Genomic DNA, 19,279 nt, shown 5'->3' with positions numbered 1-19,279 from the left:
CAAATACAGAGACACTCTCACACTGACCTTTGTTGTTTGTTCTCTGTCCTTCATACAAACATTTGGGGCTTACAGACTCTGTGAACACTGAGTTTTCAGGCTTTTCTAATGCTGTGTGAGCAGCAGGAAAATACAATCAGAGCATAAACACACATACATACAAGGTCAAAGACGAGTAGCTACACTTTTTAAACGCAATAACTGATCAGTGATGTGAAGTCAGCGAGTACCGAGGTGAACTTTTCTTATCTTTGAGATCTATTGAAACAACTACATTAAATCATACTGCTGAGTGACAACAATAGCGTTATCTAAGGTTAGAGGGTTACCTAGGCAACCAGGGATGTGCATAACCATCTGTCAGCTACAAATTGATGCATGAACGATGGGATGAGTTCATACTTGGATGTAATTTTAGTGAAACAGCTGATCGAGGATTAGTGTTGTTGAGGTTTTGTGGTCCACAGCTCACACTCACATAATGAGGTCATATTTGATCTTATAAACAAAAACACTGATCCCAGGTCTGTAACACTGTTCATGGATACTGAGGGTAAACAACACACACAGCTCACAAAGATAAAGAGAAAACTGAAACCAGATCTTGATGATTGAAAGATTCAGGTGTGAAAAACGTCATAAATATGTAATCTGAGCTCAAAATGATGTAACTACAGTCAGTGGAAACAAAACCATCAAAGTGAAAAATGTTCAAGTGTTCATTTCATTTGTTTGAAGAGTTAAAAGTAGGCGTGCACAACAAAATGTCTCAGTGAGCTGTGTCACACTCAAAGTCAGAGCTTTCTGTGTCAGAAAGAGGCTAAATCACCATGGTAACTGATGGTGAAAGATCACCTGGTCAGGAGCATTTCATGTTCAGAGTTTTGTTTTTAAATCAGCTGTTAGAGCCACGTTTTCACTGTGATGTCGATTCTCTGCTGGAGGAAATGTTTCATATGTGCAGCTTGTTAAACTGTAACTTGCTGAAGCCACTGAGTGAAGCTAAACTGCACATCACACTGTTACAATGTACCTGTATTCATGTAGTGGAGACATTAGTGAAGTTATCAGTGAGTAACGTCTCTGATTGGACTGGGTGGCGCTCACAGGGACCATTTTGTGTAGAAGAAAAGTCACATGGTACATGAAACGCTCCTTTTCATCTGAGCGTGCTCAGAGCCTGAAGCGGAGAAAGGTGATAATCACCACGGTGATACCTGCTGTCTCTGACTGCAGTTTCAGGTTTAGTTGAGCCAGCTAACACAAAGAAAGCCTGACTGTGTTGAAGTTGATTTGTAGTCACAGCCCTCTGGATGTTCCAGTTACTATGAAATGTAAAGACTGTTTTTAAAGATGAAACTCGTCCACTGAGATGAGCTGTCAGCAAAAACAGAAGCAGCCATTAAAGATTAAACTGAAATAAACCTACAGTGCTGTGGGCCTGCTGTCTGTGCTCAGTTCATCTGTTTCTGCAGGATTTTAAACACTGACAACACCCAGAACTCTGAACAGCAGCAGCAGACTCAAAGCTGGAAAAACCTCTGAGACATTTTAAACCTGCTGCACTTAAACAGGAGGCTGGTTTGTTTCCACTCTCTGCTGTTGTTTATGTTTTCTGTAGATCAAAAAACCAACAACAGCAACAAGAAGCAGAGCAGAAACTGACAGACCAACAATCAGTCCAACAGATCCATCCTCCTTCTCTTGTCCTCCTGTCTGACCTGCAGGTGAGAAACAGGTGTGAGGTGTCAGGTAGGTGATGAGTGAAGAACAGAACAGAATCCATTTGCTCTTCAAACTGCTGTCAGACATTATCTACTGCACTCTGATCACATCACTCAGACCAGGTGCTTTCTACAAAGTCTCATCAACAACATCTTTACAAACCAACATCAACAACCAGGAAGCAGCTTCACCTCTGATCACACACACACTCAACTCTACTCACTCACCTGGAGGAACAACAACACTCAGGTTGGTGCTGATGATTAGAGTCATAGGTCCTCCCACTCGCTGGACAACACGACACTCGTATGATCCAGCATCATTAATCGTCACATCCTTCAGAATCAAAGACACGTCTCCATCCTTCATCTGTCTGTCCTGCAGATCCACCCGGTTCTTAAAAGATGGATGCTGGTCATCTGGAACAAAGTGACCGTCCCGGTAAACAAGCACATATTCATCTCCCAGGTCAGCTCTGCTCCACTCTAAAATAATGATGTTGTTGTTTGGAGCTCGACATGTCAGAGTGACGTCCTGTCCAGACTCAGCTGTGATGGTTTTCTGGTCTGAAAGAGGAAACAACACAGAGCAGAGAGGTTAAAGGTCAAAGTGTTCACTTCTACAGCAGCCAATCAGAAACACACAATAAAAGATTGTCTTCTGTTATTAGATGATGATCTTTGATTGTGTTTCTTCTTGTGTCCCTTCAGGCGTCACCACAGCGAGTCTTCTCCTCCTCCTCACCTGATCCCGAGCATCTTCATCAGGGCTGATTTGTGACAGAAGGACAGCAGCAAGAGTGAAAGGGAAGGTTTGAAGATGGCAGTGAGCTGCTGTCATGTTTGCTTTGGAGACTCTGACACAAAGACAGGAGGCCGAGCTGAACATGTTCAGATTTTCATTGAGAGCAGAATGGACGAGATTATGAACGAGTTCATCAGAGGGAAGCTCAGGCTGAGACGTTTGGAGACAAAGTTCATGAGCAAAGACTGAGATGGATGAAAAACATCATCTGAAAAACAAATCTTTGGTTTTAGAATCTGTTAGTTTGATAAAATGTTGTTGATGGACGAGTTCATTGAGACTCTGGACGTCTGTCAGACTGAGTCACTGCTTTTTATTGTAACAGCTGTACTGATGCTCCTGAATCTGGCCTCTGACACAAACCTCCAAACAGTAAGAATGAAAAAAGAATAAAACTATTAAAACTCTTCAAGCAATAAATAATCAAACCTGAAAAAGAAGAAAATCATCTGGAAACTAAACTGAACTAAACACAAAAAGTCCAAATGGAATAAAAACTCAAACTAATGAGAAAAAACTACAATAACTCTGTTCCACAAACAACAACATGTGCTGATAATAAGTGAACAACATGTGTGAGAGAAAGCAGCCTCTCATTATAAGACACTGTGAGTCTCTGCATGCTGCCTTTATGGAGCTACAGCTGTTTGTATACACTGAACAAGAAGCTTTGTAGCTGCATCCTGACTCCTGACACTACAACACATCACACTGACACACACATTACACTTCTTTGTCTCTGTGCTGCAAACTGCACCAACACACAGACTCCACCCAGCTTTGTGTCGATCGCAACACTGAATGAGTAACAAACTACTTCTTAGAGAAATATAATCAGCATGTAAACCAGACTGAGACTCTTTATCTCAGAAATAAACTCAGTTTAGTTTCTATCAGTTAAATCTCACCTGCAGAGACGAACAGGACAAACATCAGCGTGGAGCAGAGCGACGCAGTTACAGCAGACATGTCCGTGTTCTCTGTTTCTGCTGATCTGACTCTTAGTTTGTTCTAAATGTCTGAGTCTGTTGGTGTTTTCACTGAATAACTGAACCTGAGCTTAAACCTGAACACATCAGATTACATTTAAGGTTTAAATAAAGCTGAAGCTGCGGTTCAAACTCTTCCGTGTCTTTGAGGACGTGGCGTTAGAGTGACGTTTGGTAGGTTGGACTGAGGATGCGCAGAAATGAGTGCGTCACAACAAACGAGGCGAAGTAGAAAAGTTTTAGTGTTCAGTTGTTGAACGATCTCCACAGAACAAAATCAGAACCTCTCATGTGTCGTCATGTAGGAACAGTTTGTGTTTCAGTCTTTGAAGCAGAAGAACGTTTTGTTTCTGACGGCAGTTTGATTCTTGTTTCATCGTCACAAACAGAAAAACTGAAACAATATGAAAATAAGTCTCAGGGAAATATTTTTACTGTGCAGCCAAAACTTCCTGTTTTATCTCAGAGTTAAATCTCACCTGCAGAGACGAACAGGACAAACATCAGTGTGGAGCAGAGTGACGCAGTTACAGCAGACATGTCCGTGTTCTCTGTTTCTGCTGATCTGACTCTTAGTTTGTTCTAAATGTCTGAGTCTGTTGGTGTTTTCACTCAATAACTGAACCTGAGCTTAAACCTGAACACATCAGATCACATTTAAGGTTTAAATAAATCTGAATGTCCCTGAGGGTTAGAGCTGATCTGTTGTTCAGCTGCTCGTTTAAACTCAACACTTTGAAGATGCTTTGAAAGTCTGATATGTTCGACCAATATAATTTGAATTTTCTACCAATGATCTTTCAGGCTTTTCATGGTTAACATCCACTGAAAATGAAATTATATTTTAAATTTAGTTTCACTCGTTTTTGTAGTTTCTGTTCAAATATTTTTGTGGGTTGATGTTAACCAAACTTTAACCAAGAAAACTGAAACGTTTTACCTAAAGAACTGAAAATGATTTTAGAAAAAGGCAACAAACACTTACTGTTGTTCTTAACAGATCTGTTAACTCCTCAAACACTCTTCTGATCATCAGGATGGAAAAAAAATCCACATGAAGATAAAAACTGTGAGGCTGGTTTAATCAATCTGCTTTCTCTGTAGGTTCAAAAGGAACTACTTTAGGTGAGCTTTTTTTTTTTAAAATGAGCGATTAAAAAAGAAAAAAAAATGCTAAAAATGTAAATCTGTGGCTGAACTGACCTCTGTGCCAAACAGCTGAACCAACTGACTCTTGTTTCACTTTGCTGTCCTGTTTAACAGGTAAAACAAGGTGTCACAGTTATAGGAAATGAACCTGTTTCCAATGCAACAGGTAGACGTGTAGAGACAAGCTGTCAGTGAATTGAAATGAACTTGTCCTAATGAATAAAAAGTCAAAAGTCAGTTGTGTTGGAGCCACAGAGAGCAAATCTCTGTTCTTTATGGAGAACCAGTGAGTCCTACTTCCTGTGTCTAGTTTTACTTCGTCTGTCTCGTCCTCTGTGATTGGCCCATGAAGGTTATAGTTTCAGATGGTGATGAGTAGATGACACATGGAGTGTGTGGCACATTCACTTTGCTGTGTTGACACTGTGTTGGTGTGACACTGAAGGGCGATTGATTAATAATTGCCAACAACCTGGATAAAGAGTGTGAGACTAAACTTGGGTGATTCATTCTGACAGCTCTGTACTGTACTGTGTTACACGAGCGCTGATGGCTCACGTCTGCTTGTAGATCAGCTGATCACAGCCTGGAAACAGCTGGAGCTCACAAAACAAATGATTCCGACTTATTTCTTTATCCCTGCTGCACTCAGTCGTAGAGTTCCTCTACGTGCCACATCCACTTCAAACCCAGACTACCTTTTACTGAGTACTACGGTAGGACCTGAGTACTTTTCAGAGCCTTTTCACTTTTACTTCTGTAAAGAAGTTTAATGAGTTCTTCAGCTATTACCGGAGTATTTGTACAGCTTGAGTATCTGTACTTCTTAACTACAGATTTTTTTTTTTTACTTTTGTCCCTCTGAAAGTGTCTGATTATCAGTAATTATCTATTATTTACTGAATAATATGTAGAATATAAAGCAGAAGCTGTGGATGACTTACTGTAGTCAGTTCAGGAGAATCCTCAGAGTTTCTGCTCCTCATCATGATGGAAACATGAAAACATGTTGATGCTCTTTGAGCTGGAATCAGTCCAAAGCAGCCGTGAGTGTGAACCAACAGACATCATTATAATAAATCTGACATGAATCCTGATAGAAATCCTGCTCACTGACCTCTCTAACTGTAACTCTGTCACTGACACATCTGCCAACATCTGTTCCTGTAACAGCTCAGAGGAGTTCAGCACTTTCTGATTATTATCAGAAAAATCAGAACAGGAGGAGCGTTTTTGTAAATGTGGCTGAAAGCGGCGAGGCAAGTTTATTTATATAAGTTCATTTATATAGCACAATTCAACAACAAGGTGATTCAAAGTGCTTTACAGAGACATTAAAAAACAAAAACAATAAAAAGCATGATTTAAAAAACTGTAGATAAAATCAGAACAGTAGATAAAATCAGTAGTTAAAATATAAGTTTTGAAATTTAAGCTTAAAAGTGTGGATTTGGTGCTTTATTCAAATGCAGCTGAGAACAGGTGAGTCTTCAACCTGGATTTAAATAAACTGAGTGTTTCAGCTGATCTGAGGCTTTCTGGGAGTTTGTTCCAGATATAAGGAGCATAAAAGCTGAATGCAGCTTCTCTGTGTCTGGTTCTGACTCTGGGAACTGATAAAAACTGGATCCAGATGACCTGAGGGATCTGGAAGGTTCATACTGGGTCAGGAGGTCATTGATGTATATGTGTATGGGAGACTGTGCATTGTGGCAACATCTGTTCCTTTGGAGGGTCTTCTCAAAAACTGGGCAGATACTAAGGAGAAACCACATCAGCCCATCCAAGCTGAGGCAGCTGATTTTTCTGAATGTCAACCTGCTCTGAGGACAAACTGTTTGGCTGCTGAGTTTGGTTCTGTTCTGTGGATTTGTTTACAGTGGGCCTTTTTGTGTTGAATTAAACTTAAAGGTTTGATTAAAATATTAAACAACAGTAAGAATGCCTGCTTTTGTAACAGAACAAAAACACAAAATTAGGCAATTATAAGGCTTTTCATAAAAACACTACATGCAAAAGGGTTTGTCAACACACAAAGCATTCACATTTGCCAAGTAAAGCTAAAGTATGAGGCTACAGAGGATAATAACTTAAGAGACATTTGGGAGCCACGAGACGTGCAAGATAATCCAGAGCTTAGATCTAAATAAGGAAGTCTTAACTCAGTAATGGAGAATATCCTCACACATTAAGAAGCACCGAGGGAGGGAAGTCCTTCATTACTCTGTCAGTCAGGTAGGTGATCAGTGAAGAACAGCACAGAATCTATGTACCTGCATGTTCAGCTCAATTTGTGGATGCAATAAGAAGTAAAGTGAGAGTGATCAGCTTACCAGTGACTGTGATATTAACCAGGTTACTGATGGCACCATTACTGGACTCACACCAGTAAACTCCGGTGTCGTGAGGCACCAGCGTACTGATTGAACATGATTGATCACGTTGCTGTTGTCCCCGCCCATCTCCACACTCAGCCCTCTGCAGTTTGCTTGTGTTTCTCCTCACAGTCCAATCAGAAAAGCTTTGGTCCTCCTCACAGATTACAGTCACAACATCTCCCTCAGAGACATCAGAGCTGTTGGGACTCACGATCAGACGAGCTGCGAGGAAGAAGAGAGGTTAGATATCACTCACGACTGAACTTCTGGGACCGCTCCGCCCCCTGGTGGCCTGATTTGATAGTGAAAAATTATTTTCTACCAGGCTGATGTAATAAAGCTGTGGAATCAGGACTGAGGTTTCGGGCATTTCCCCTCGGCTATTTGCAAGTAAGAAGAGCAAACATCTGAAGAGGCACAAGCTCCAACATTTTAGTAATATGAAGAACAACTTTGTTGCCTGACCAGCACGTTGTGGCCTGCAGCCTTCATAGGTTTAAGGTTTAAAAACATTTTTAGGATTATTTGGTTCAGTGGAAACTACTGCTACTGACAGTGAAAACATTTGCAGACCTTTTCAGAGGATGAGCATTTGTTCGAGGGTCCACTTTCTGCCCTGAGCCTGGTTCTGCCGGAGGTTTCTTCCTGTTAAAAGGGAGTTTTTCCTTCCCACTGTCGCCAAAGTGCTTGCTCATAGGGGGTCATATGATTGTTGGGTTTTTCTCTGTATCTATGAAGCGCCTTGAGGCAACTTTTGTTATGATTTGGCGCTATATAAATAAAATTGAATTGAATTGAATTCTGCCAGCTGTTCATTTCTGTGTATGCACTGGTGGGTGAGAGGAAGTGGGCAAATTCTACAAATGTCATTTAAAGATTAAACGACTCACTACATGTTAGCTAGATAACACACATGTCTTAAAGATATAAAGACCTGGATGGCCGCTAACTTTCTGCTTCTTAATTCAGATAAAACTGAGGTTATTGTACTCGGCCCTGAAAATCTTAGTAATATGGTATCTAAGCAGATTCTTACTCTGACATTGTTGGGGATCACTCCTGAATTTACTTAAGCCTTAGAAAAGTAAAGTAGCCTAACAAAGTAGCTAAAATCGTGGACGTACAGCATTTGGACAGAGAGAGTGATATTAATTTTCTTTGCAAACAAACAAGAATCTTCAGGGTGCAATGTGTGCTGGGCAGCAGCCAGGAGCGAGGTCTCTGGTGAACCAATCCCTCGCTACAGATTCTAGCGAAGGGACGAGGCGTGTCACATCTCTGGTGGGGATGGAGCCTCAGTGCTTCTTTTAATATCTCTGAGCTTTCCCAATCACAACTATCTCTACTGAACTTTGGCTCCGTCTAAACAGTTCTTTGAATTACTTACTAAAACAATATATGACAGTAATGAGAAAGTGGCCACTTTCATGAGTAAATCATGTAAGCCTTATAAGATTTACTTATATGTAGTCTATGTTGTGATTCTACTGGTGTTACTGGTTCTGCTGGTGAGACGATGTGTTCACAGGAAACTTGAAGGTTTGTACATATTCATTCTTATTCATCGTGGTATTTTGTTTCCATTCTGTCATCATAATTTGGTTTCAGGGTAGGATAGCAAAGCCCTCTTTCCCACGTCTTCCATATACAAGTTGCCCACAATGGGTGAAACTGGGGAGCCCACGGCACACCCATGTTCCTGCCTGTAGAACTGACCCTTGCATGTGAAACAGGTGGAATTAAGACACAGTTTCAAAAGCAAGCACACCTGGTCCAACAGCCTTGTCTTGTTCTAACTGCTTCAGACAGTCTGTCACCCTCGTCCTGTGACCACTTCCTGGGTCTCTTTCAGTCTTCAAATATAAAGTTTTTACAGCTTATAGATTTTAAGTTCTGCTCCAATCATTTGGGTAAAGATAATAAACACTTTGATGGTCAATAAGTGAAAGTGAAAATGTGATAAACGAATAATATAATTAATAAATAATAAATAATTATATTTTTTGATAAGTGAAGTTCACTGAACTGAAAGGAAATTTTGGTTTGATGATGGTTGACATGTTTTCCAAATAGAAGTTTTTCCTCTAGTGAGGAGATGCAGGTGCAGCAGAGCATTGCTGGAAGAAATGATCCCAAGGGTGGAATCTCCTGAGAAACCTTCAGAGACCCAGCGAGAAGTAGGGACCATAGCTGACAGCCCAGGCAGGGGTTGAGGTCAAAGGTCATGCTGTTTGGGGACCTACTGGTCATCATGAGAAGATTCTGGAACCACAGCAATGACCATAAAGCTGCACTGGATGGTTGAGCTGTGCCACGGGGCTTTCCAGAGGTAATCACGAGGAGATTGTGGACAACAGATGGAGATCTGAAGGATGAGGGGAGCGTTCCAAGCTCCAATCGACAGTGCAGAGAGGAAGTTCAAGGATGGCATCATGATTCTGTGAACAGAAAGCAGAAGCTATGGTGGTGACGGGGAATGACTGACAGCAGTTTCCTATGAACATCACCTAATGCTGTGTCACTGTGCTATGCATGCTTTGACACTCTGAAGAGGGTCTTCCTTTGTGTCATTGTTGTTGTCATTTGCATCATGAACAAGACTGCTGAAGTGACTCAACAGGTGGGGTTACAACAGCAGTAAAATCATTGAATCCAATACCCTTTCCAAAAAAGGTTTTCTGCAGAGACGAAAGGACAATAGAGGAGTCATAAGTATCCCCCACAGGAAGAATGCATGAAATGAGGTGATGAGGGTTGATAGAGGCCATAAAACAGGAGTGCTGACAAAGGCCTGCAGCCTTGAAGATAACTGAAAGCCACATTGACAAACAGCAAAACTAACTGGTGTGTTTGTTATACCCATGTCTGCATACATTTGGACTCTGGTCATATGGACAGTGATAGAAACAACTGGAAGAGACATTTATGAAGCTCTGAGGAACTCAAACCACTCTGCATGTGTGATTTACACACCTGGAGGAGATGCACCACAAAGCTGGAATGATTTTGCAAATGTTAATTTCTATGTTTGACTGTTAACATTCATTTGCTTACTTGGAGGGTGTCAATGGAAAATTGTATTTAGTAGTCAGTATAATCTTTTAGTGATATAAGTTTGCATATGGTAGAATGCTGCATGTAACATTCTAGGGTGTTCACCCCACATCCTAGGAGCATGAGAGAGGTCGTACCTTGTCTTATTGTTTTATGGTAGGATTAACGTAGCTATGTCTGTTTTAGTCTAAGTGCCTTTTGGTTTGATGAACTGCTGGACTTTGAGACCAGCAGGTTTAGGGAAGATCTTATGGGGCCACACTCTGACACCCCCCCCCCCACACACACACACACACACACACACACCCACCCACCCAATGAAGTATAAAATAAAGACCGGGGCAGTTTCTCAGGCGCGAGTCTCTCAGTCCGGAGACTGCCCTTGCTTGCAAGAAATTCTGTGTGTTTCTCTTCTCTGAGTCTTTGCTGAAGAAGTATTTTAGAATATATTCCTTAACAGAGAGAACGATGCTCGTCACAGTTCTCTCCCTCATGCACGAGCAACACAAAGAGCTCTGGTGACTTGCGTCTTGTCTTTGCCATTGTAGTAGAATTGTCTTGGCGTTCCAGCAATAGGTCTGTGCTAGATGAACGTATCAGCAACCTTCAAACACGTGTGGAGAATTCATTATTTCTTTGACAGATTTTTTACTAAATAACAGAAAAAAGAAAGTAAGAGAAAAATCACCTGCACAAGTGCCGAGGTAGGTCTCCCTGCAGAATTGGTTTTCCCTTCATCAGGAGCAGCGCTGGGCTGTTTAAATCACGGACAAACAGGATCCTACAGTTGTTTATGTTTTTAAACCCATTTTGCACGGAGAGGCATTTTTTGGAAAATGCATTGATAGTAATGTTGAATATTATTACACATCAAAAAAAATAACTACAGTAAAATAATCACATCGTGACGCCTCTGCCTTTCTAAATGGAGGGACAGTAACTGTGTGTGTATGTAAGCGTGTAAAACCTGAAGATGGTAAGATTAACAGTATTTTGTCTCTATCTGCCATTCTGCTATTCATCTCAACAATAACGTGGCGCACAGCGTGGCGTGAAAATAGCCACATGCAATGGAGCAAAATATGGGTGTGTGTGGTTGGAGGATGTGTTCATGCGCACAAAGGGGGGGGTGGAAATTTTTCTTGTAAAACAAAGGGGGGCCCAGCAAACAAAGTTTGGGAACCACTGGTTTAAACGATGTTAGCACAGAAATATTAGCTTCTGTCATGACTGATGAAGTTACTGGTTAATAAAGTTTCCAGTAAAGTGTTTAATCGCAGCCACAGATTGACGGTAAATATCCCGTTTTTCTTTAGTGCATCTGTAATAAATATGTGCAAGTTTCAGTGCTTCGTTTAAACTGTATGATACTTATACTGACCCAGGGTCAGTGTAAAATACAATCCCAGCTGTGTGAACAAAGCCTGGCTCCTTTAATCCTGCATGACAAACCTCAGGATGCAGGTTATTATTACTCTTTCCTGCTGGCACACCTGTCACACCTGAGAGTCAGCTAGAAACTTACAGTGACGTGGACATCATGCAAAGACTGCCAGACTCTGTAATACTGCAAATGATCAGTGACTCAGGTTAACAAAAAAGAAAGTAAGAGGAAATTTAATTCTATAAAACGTGAAAAATTCCACACACATGTAACTCACCACTGTGTGAAGATCACAGGGGAGAAATCGTTTCTCTGAGTCAGAGATGAGTGTCAGTAACACAGAAGTTGTCATGGTCCCCGCACCTCGCCAGCTGACAGCAGTCAGGCGCTTTGTTTTGTTTATTCTCCTCTCTCGCCTCTGCTCTCCCTTTCTCTCTCGTCCTCTCCCACTCTTTCTTTCTCCTGCCGGGGCGGAGCTCAGTGTGGGCTCCTGCTCCTGGCCCACGCACCTGGAGATGATCAGCACACCTGCCGCTGATTATGAGAATTGGAGTCCTACTTAAGATGGCGAGTCTGCTCTACTCGTCGCTGGATCGTTGAGCCGTCAGCGTCAGTCGTCCTGCACTCTGCAAAGTTTGTTCGTGTCTGAACCAGGAGACTAACTGTTTCTCTGTCTGTGTATAGATTTCCCCTGGACCTGTTTTCCCTGTGCACGGTGACTGAGCGTGAGCAAGAGTGATGGAGGAAAGAAGAGGAGCTGTGTGTGGTTGCGAGGGCTGTATGGAAATCTCCCCTCCCTGGACTCCTGCCCCTTTCACTCCCGGACCCTGGAACCCCTTTTTCCCAGACACCGTTGTGTGTGTGTGTGTGTGTGTGTGTGTGTGTCACCGTGGAGAACACTGTAAATAAATTCACTTTTGATTTGAAGAAACTTGTGGTCTGCGCCTGAGTCCGCTCCACTAATTGTGACAGAAGTAAAACTCAGTGTCATGCAGTGACTTTTACACAACCAGATCAGATGAACCAGCTCACACTAAAACATTTTGCTGCACTCTTTACACTTATTTCTTTTCTTTCTGCTTTCTGAGATAAAAGCTCTTTATTAGTAACTTTTACAACTTCTGGCAGGTTAATGTCTGAACTTTGGAGTGAAACACACCCTTAGTTACAGGAAATAACACCACTGTCTGTAACTAAGTGAATCCACCTTAACACCACCTGTGCGTGTGTGACTGCATTACACTCCCACTGCTGGGAACCTGAACAAGAACCAGAACAAAGTCTAAAATAGAAGCTGACAAACAGCTGCACCACCGAGTGACACTTTATTTTATAAACTTCACAACAGGTTTCATGTTGTGACCTGTGGAGGTGAAAAGACACAAAACCTGTTTTACAGCTTTTGAGCTGCAGGCAGGATTGAAACACACCTTAGTTAAAAGTCAAACAGCAACATTTTCTCCTCCCCTCACGTCACTCAAATGTGACAAACCAGGAAACAGGAAGTTCTTCGTCCTCAGTAAAGAGAGACGCACAGACGATCAGACTGAGCTCAGACCAAACTAGCAGCTTCCTCTGAGTGAGTCCAGCTACAGGAGAGAAAAGTGGAAAACTCCAACACTGCTGCTTCAAGCTGCTGACGCTCCACACACTGAATGTGAGTTTGAGCAAAAACACGACTCAAAGGACGTTTCAGTGAAGGTGGTAGAGGAGGGAGGGGAGCCAGGACTGACTGTACTTCCTGTCTGCTGTTTTCAGCTTCACTCACAGACTCAATGGCTTCCAGATCAGAGGAGGATCTCTGCTGTCCGGTCTGTCAGGAGGTCTTCAGAGATCCTGTTCTTCTGTCATGTAGCCACAGCTTCTGTAAAGACTGTCTGAAGAGATGGTGGAGAGAGAGACCAACACACAAGTGTCCAGTTTGTAACAGAAGATCTTCAAAGAATGATCCACCTTTAAATCTGGCTTTAAGGAATCTGTGTGAGTCGTTCTTACAGGAGAGAGATCAGAGAGCTTCAGAGGCTCTCTGCAGTCTGCACTCTGAGAAACTCAAACTCTTCTGTCTGGACCATCAGCAGCCAGTGTGTCACATCTGCAGAGACTCAGAAAAACACACCAATCACAGATTCAGACCCATCGATGAAGCTGCACAACAACACAAGAAGGAACTTCAGGAAACTCTGGAGCCCTTAAAGGAGAAGTTAAAGGTTTGTGAAGAAGTTCAAGTGAAGTTTGATCAAACAGCAGAACACATTAAGGTCCAGGCCCGACACACAGAGAGGCAGATTAAGGAGCAGTTTAAGAAGCTTCACCAGTTTCTAGCAGAGGAAGAGGAGGCCAGGCTGGCTGCACTGAGGGAGGAAGAGGAGCAGAAGAGTGGGATGATGAAGGAGAAGATGGAGGCTCTGAGCAGAGAGATAGCAGCTCTTTCAGACACAGTCAGAGCCACAGAGGAGGAGCTGAGAGCTGAAGACGTCTCATTCCTGCACAACTACAAGGCTGCAGTGGAAAGAGTCCAGCGCTGCCCCCTGCTGGATGATCCACAGCTGCCCTCAGGAGCTCTGATAGACCAGGCCAAACACCTGGGCAACCTGACCTTCAACATCTGGAACAACATGAAGGACATGGTCTCCTACACTCCTCTCATTCTGGACCCAAACACTGTTCAACCAAACCTCATCCTGTCTGAAGATCTGACCAGTGTGAGACCAGGAGGAGAGAAGCAGCAGCTTCCTGATAATCCAGAGAGGTTTGATTATTACATCTCTGTCCTGGGCTCTGAGGGCTTTAACTCAGGGACTCACAGCTGGGATGTTGATGTGGGAGACAGTACAGGGTGGAGACTGGGTGTGTTAGCAGAGTCTGTGCAGAGGAAGGGAAACATACGGTCTGCATTATGGACAATATTATTCTTTGAAGGTAAATACTCAGCATGGTCACCATCAGCTCCTCTCACTGCTCTCTCAGTAGAGAAGAAGCTCCAGAGGATCAGAGTGAATCTGGACTGGAACAGAGGAAAGCTGTCGTTCTCTGATCCTGATACTAACACACACATACACACCTTCACACACACTTTCACTCACAGGATGTTTCCATACATTCAAACTGTTGATAAAGCAAAGGTGTGTCCGTTGAAGGTGTCAGTGTCAGTGCAGCAGATGAGTTGAGGATGATGATGTTTCTAATGTTGTTTCCTGTCAGTGAGTTGAAGCTGTTAAACTGCAGCTGTCCTCCTGCTGCCTCGTTGTTCCAAAGCTCTTTGTTTCTCTTTTAGTTTCACTGTTTCTTTCTGTTTCTGCTGTCCACCTTTTCACATGGAAAATCATTTCACTGTTTCTCACTGAATGACTCCCCAAACTAGATTTGAAATTCTATCAAGTTTCTAATCATTCCAAGTGATTCATGTTTCTATTTGATGTGTAAATGGAGATGATTTAGTTTGCTGGGATATGGACTGACATGTGTTGAATGGGAGGAGCAGTTTGTTGTTGTCTTCTTGTCTGTTTATGACAACAATAAATATGTTGTTGAAACAATGATTCATGTTTAACTCCATATATGAAATGTTTCTGATCTTTGAATTCTGTTTGATTAAAGACTTTCTTCATGACACAAATGAGATTTCAGTGTATTAATAGAACTAAATAAGCTCAGAGTTGAAAGGCTGGAGTATTATGTACGTGCTTCACTGTCAGGATCTTCAGGGGGATTCAAAGGGAAACATCAAACTGCTGTAATGAGATAAACTAGTTGGGCTGAACACACTTATCTGTAGTTTGTCTCCATCCAGGATCATCAGAATATAATGAACATGTGTGAAGAGCCACAAAATGCTGCTGCCCTCTCAGCATGATGAGCTCCAGCCTTTGTTAGCAGGACAACAGGAAACATGAGACAACTTTCAGAGACAGTAACCAACTGTGGCCACAAGATGGCAGCAGCTGATCTGAGATCCTTTATTGGACAGAAGGACTCTGCTCTGTGACGTCATCAGAGAGACGGCCTTCACTCTGATAGATCTGACGTCATGTCTGCACTGCGATGATGAAAGCTGATAAACACATTGTTATTGATCCATGAAATCACCTCTGTCCTCTCAAGTGTAGCTGTTTACAGAGCTGAAGAAGTCCTTCATCATCAAAACAGACAAACATGTATTTCCTGTATTAAGTGACGTCATCCTCACTCTGACCTCTTACATACATTCTGTTCAGTTTTCCTGCTGTAAGAAATAAACTGTGTGAAAATAGAAATGCAGGGAAACATCCATTAATCACAGCTGAGCCGTTTGTTTCTGACTCACATTCAATGAGGCTTCAGGTGTAAATACCTCAGAAGTGTTTGTGAGTTCAGTAGAAGCAGACCCAGTCGACCATCATGGCCTCCACAGCACTACACAATGCAACAGAAAGGCCTTCATCATCTGCTGAACCACCTCTGAACCACGACGCTCTCCCTGCATCTAAAAGCTGTTAGTCAGGATGAGATGCTGCTGTGATCGCTCACAATTTACCTGTGAGACCTTTGTAAATATTGTCTTTGTTTCTGGAGGAAACACCTTTAGTCTGTTTGTATTTGGAGTGCAGATCTGGGCGTCCATCACTTTAACCTGCACACGTTTAGTTATTGAGTGTAGTTGATGTTTGGCAGCATTTTATAAGTGACAGTTCATGAACGGTGAAGGAACAGAGGACGCCTGACCATCCTACCTGTGTCAGTAAGAAGACTTTCATCACAACTTCACAACTTAACACAACTGAAACCTGAATTCAGTGTTGCATAGTTTACTAACAGTGTGTGCTGACACTGAAGTTAGCAGTTTGTTTCCTAAGAGCTGCTGGGACAAACCACAGTGAGCGGCTACAGAGTTTAGTTAAGGTGGTTCTAACATGTGACCTGTTGAATTATTTACAGGGATTTATTTTTCATTTAAAGCATCATTTGTGAAGTTTTTATGAAGTTTACTTCTTTTTTGTTCTTTGTGTAACGTTTAGATTTTCTTCTCTGGTGTTTTAACTCTTCAGGTCTCCTGTAACAGAGATGTAAACCACCGTTTTCTGATGCTGCTGCACTGGGACATAAACACGGCCACTTTATTAGGCACACCTTGCTGGCTGCAGGTTATAACCCCTGCTGGAAACATCCCACAGATTTGGATCCTTATTGCCATGACAGCACCACACAGCTGCTCCAGATGCTGCAGGATGCTGGTCAGGGCTCTAACAGTGAAACTTTACTGAAAGTAAGAAACCTGAGAGGAAATAAACTTTGACTTTAGTAAGCTGAGCTCTGAAGCTGTGATGGAGCTCAGTCGGTGTGAAGGCGGCTGCTGTGTAACAAGTGTTTGTCTGAGGTGCTGCGACTGATCGTGGTCATGTTTATTTAAAGAAGTCGGTGATGAAGCAGGCTGTGCAGTCCGAGCTCTTCATCAGTTAACAGTCCTCCAGAGCTGCTGCAGGGAGCTGACTGTCCTCCAGGTGGCGCTAAGTGAACAAAGTCCAAAGAAATAAACTTGGACTGTTTTTTGAAGCCTAAATAAAATGTGAATAAACTTTATAGATACATTTGAAACCAGCTACTCTGTGACTTTACACACTCACACAGTAACAGAGCTGATTCCTGATTGGAGCAGCACAGAGTTAGACTTCTTTTCTGGCTATGGATTGGTTCGTCAGGATTTCCCCCTTTACAGGTTTAAAAACAATCTCTGTTTCTACATTTTTTGACCTCCTTCTTGTGTCTAAAGGTGAAGCAGCACCAGCCTCCTCTGATCCTCATGTTGTAGCTCTGTGTGTCCAGCAGGGGGCAGAACACCTCCAAACTGTGCCAGCAGCTCTCACTGTGAGCTCAGACGTTTGTGGACACTCAGTTTGTTTGAACATAGTAAATAATCAGAGCTTCTCACACTGTTTATGGGGACACCACCTGCCCGAGGGTGTACTGTGTCAGAGAGGTGGTGTATGGTGCTGGGTGTAGTCTCTCTGCTGGTTCACAGTTTTTACTGAGGAGCTGTGTTCATGTCAGGAAGGTTTCGTCTGATCACTGTGGTGCAGTTTGGTTTACTCTGTTTCTGAGTGTTTGTAGGATCAGTCTCTGCAGGTCACCTGATACCTGGCAGTGAAGTGTTTATGAATCAGCTCCGTCAGATTTAATCCAACAGAATAACATGTAAAACACTCCAGGGCTTTTACTCTGAAACTTTCTCCAGAGCTGTCTGGAGTTTTCTTACATTAAAATATTCTGGGATTACCAGACTGTCCACATCATGTGTCCTACCAAAACTTTCATCCACAAATATACCCTGACATTAAACCCAAATAGATCTGAGAGCGAGTCATTAGTATCAGTACTGTGTGTGTGTGTGTGTGTGTGTGTGTGTGTGTGTGTGTGTGTGTGTGTGTGTGTGTGTGTGTGTGTGTGTGTGTGTGTGTGTGAGAGAGATATTCAGGTAACTTACTGGGTTACTGCACATGCTCACACCTTTTCAGCACAACAGGTGCAGTTTGGTGTTTTACTGCCTCCTGCTGGAACAATGATGGCAGCTCTCAAGACTTTATTGGTTATTGTCATTTCGTGTTACACAGCCTGAAACGAAATACTGTTCCTCAGCAGCCTCTACAGTGCAATAACCAATATATTTTAAAAAGAATAAATACAGTTTAAAGGGAATAAGTTTAAAAAAGAGCAGCAAAAAAGGCATAAATAGCTTAAAATCTAAGTTCTAAAAAAAACCTCCAGTTTTTATTAATATTTTATTATTTATCAAATTATTATAAACTAAAAATATTTTTTACGTGATAAACGACTTCAGTGCTTCGTCCATGACCTCCTGAAGGTAAAGGGCCCAAAGAGCCAATCAGCAGCTCTGAAACAGGAAATATGACTCATGGAGAAGTTCACAACAGTTTCAGCTGCCAGTTGTACTCATCACCATGGAGACTGTCTCCATGGTGGAGGCAGAGTGACAGTGTTGTAGATGCTGCATTTTGAAGCCTCAGTGTTTATGTTGTGCCCTTAAACAGGGGAAATAGTGAGGAGAGGTGAAAGAGCGGCACAGACACGCAGCTCTCACTCTCACTCGTCTGTATTGAGTGAAGGAGGAAGCGCGCGAACCCACCTACTGGAGCCCTGAGGCATTAACAATGGATCGACGCACAATCAACCCAGGCAAAACTTTCACTACTTATCTCCCTCTATATTCCCACTGCATATTCTATTCGAAAACAGTCAAAGCAACAAATAAAACATTAATAAGGGCATGACATGAAATGTAAGGAACAGAGATGTACAACTTCAAAACTAATCAAATTTATGATCCACCACATTTATATTTTTGTTCACGGCCATGTACACATCAAACTCTCATCTTTCTGTCCAAAAACAAAACAAAAAGATTCCCTGTAAATTTGACCTTTTCCTTCAACTGTCCATTATAGCGTGGTCTTCCTACTTATCTTGACACAATACTCAGTCGCGTTGCCTGCTGCAAACTTAAAAGAAGTCTGACGAATGAAGTGACTGTGAGTGTGTCTGACGTCACGGTGTGTGTGAAAAGGTATCCAGCTGGGGCAGACATGATTCTGCAGGTCACCTGCCCAGTGGACAAAAAGAAATAAAATAGTTGTGTGGATGATATATGAATGATAATACGAAGAGCGTTTTGTGTCTCTCAGCCTGAAACAACTGTAATGCCACTTTCTGTTTTGGAGAAAGGACAGTTAAAAAAAGATGTGTGTTGTTTTAAGCAGTGATGAGAATAATGAAGATGTGATGAGAGAGCAACACAAAAGTATAAG

The 19,279-nt window shown here is 42.2% G+C and overlaps 2 protein-coding genes across 2 annotated transcripts in view; one reads left to right on the top strand and one right to left on the bottom strand.

Annotated features, from left to right (window-relative positions):
- LOC309693309 (hemicentin-2-like) overlaps positions 1 to 19,279 on the bottom strand; it is a 1,543,010-nt gene that overhangs the window by 885,854 nt on the left and 637,877 nt on the right. Inside the window, exon 15 of the mRNA XM_082512410.1 lies at positions 1,953 to 2,291. Coding sequence (XP_082368536.1) covers positions 1,953 to 2,291 — 339 coding nt within the window. The remainder of the gene's footprint in view (positions 1 to 1,952; positions 2,292 to 19,279) is intronic.
- On the top strand, positions 12,960 to 15,087 carry LOC309694013 (nuclear factor 7, ovary-like). The gene has a single exon (XM_082513709.1). The coding sequence runs from the start codon at positions 13,259 to 13,261 to the stop codon at positions 14,648 to 14,650; it is 1,392 nt and encodes a 463-aa protein (XP_082369835.1). The 5' UTR covers positions 12,960 to 13,258; the 3' UTR covers positions 14,651 to 15,087.

The sequence above is a fragment of the Aulonocara stuartgranti genome (assembly GCF_965226115.1).
Source record: "Aulonocara stuartgranti genome assembly, chromosome: 3".
In the NCBI taxonomy this organism is placed as follows: domain Eukaryota; kingdom Metazoa; phylum Chordata; class Actinopteri; order Cichliformes; family Cichlidae; genus Aulonocara; species Aulonocara stuartgranti.
This window is presented reverse-complemented; position numbering and strand designations above follow the sequence as displayed.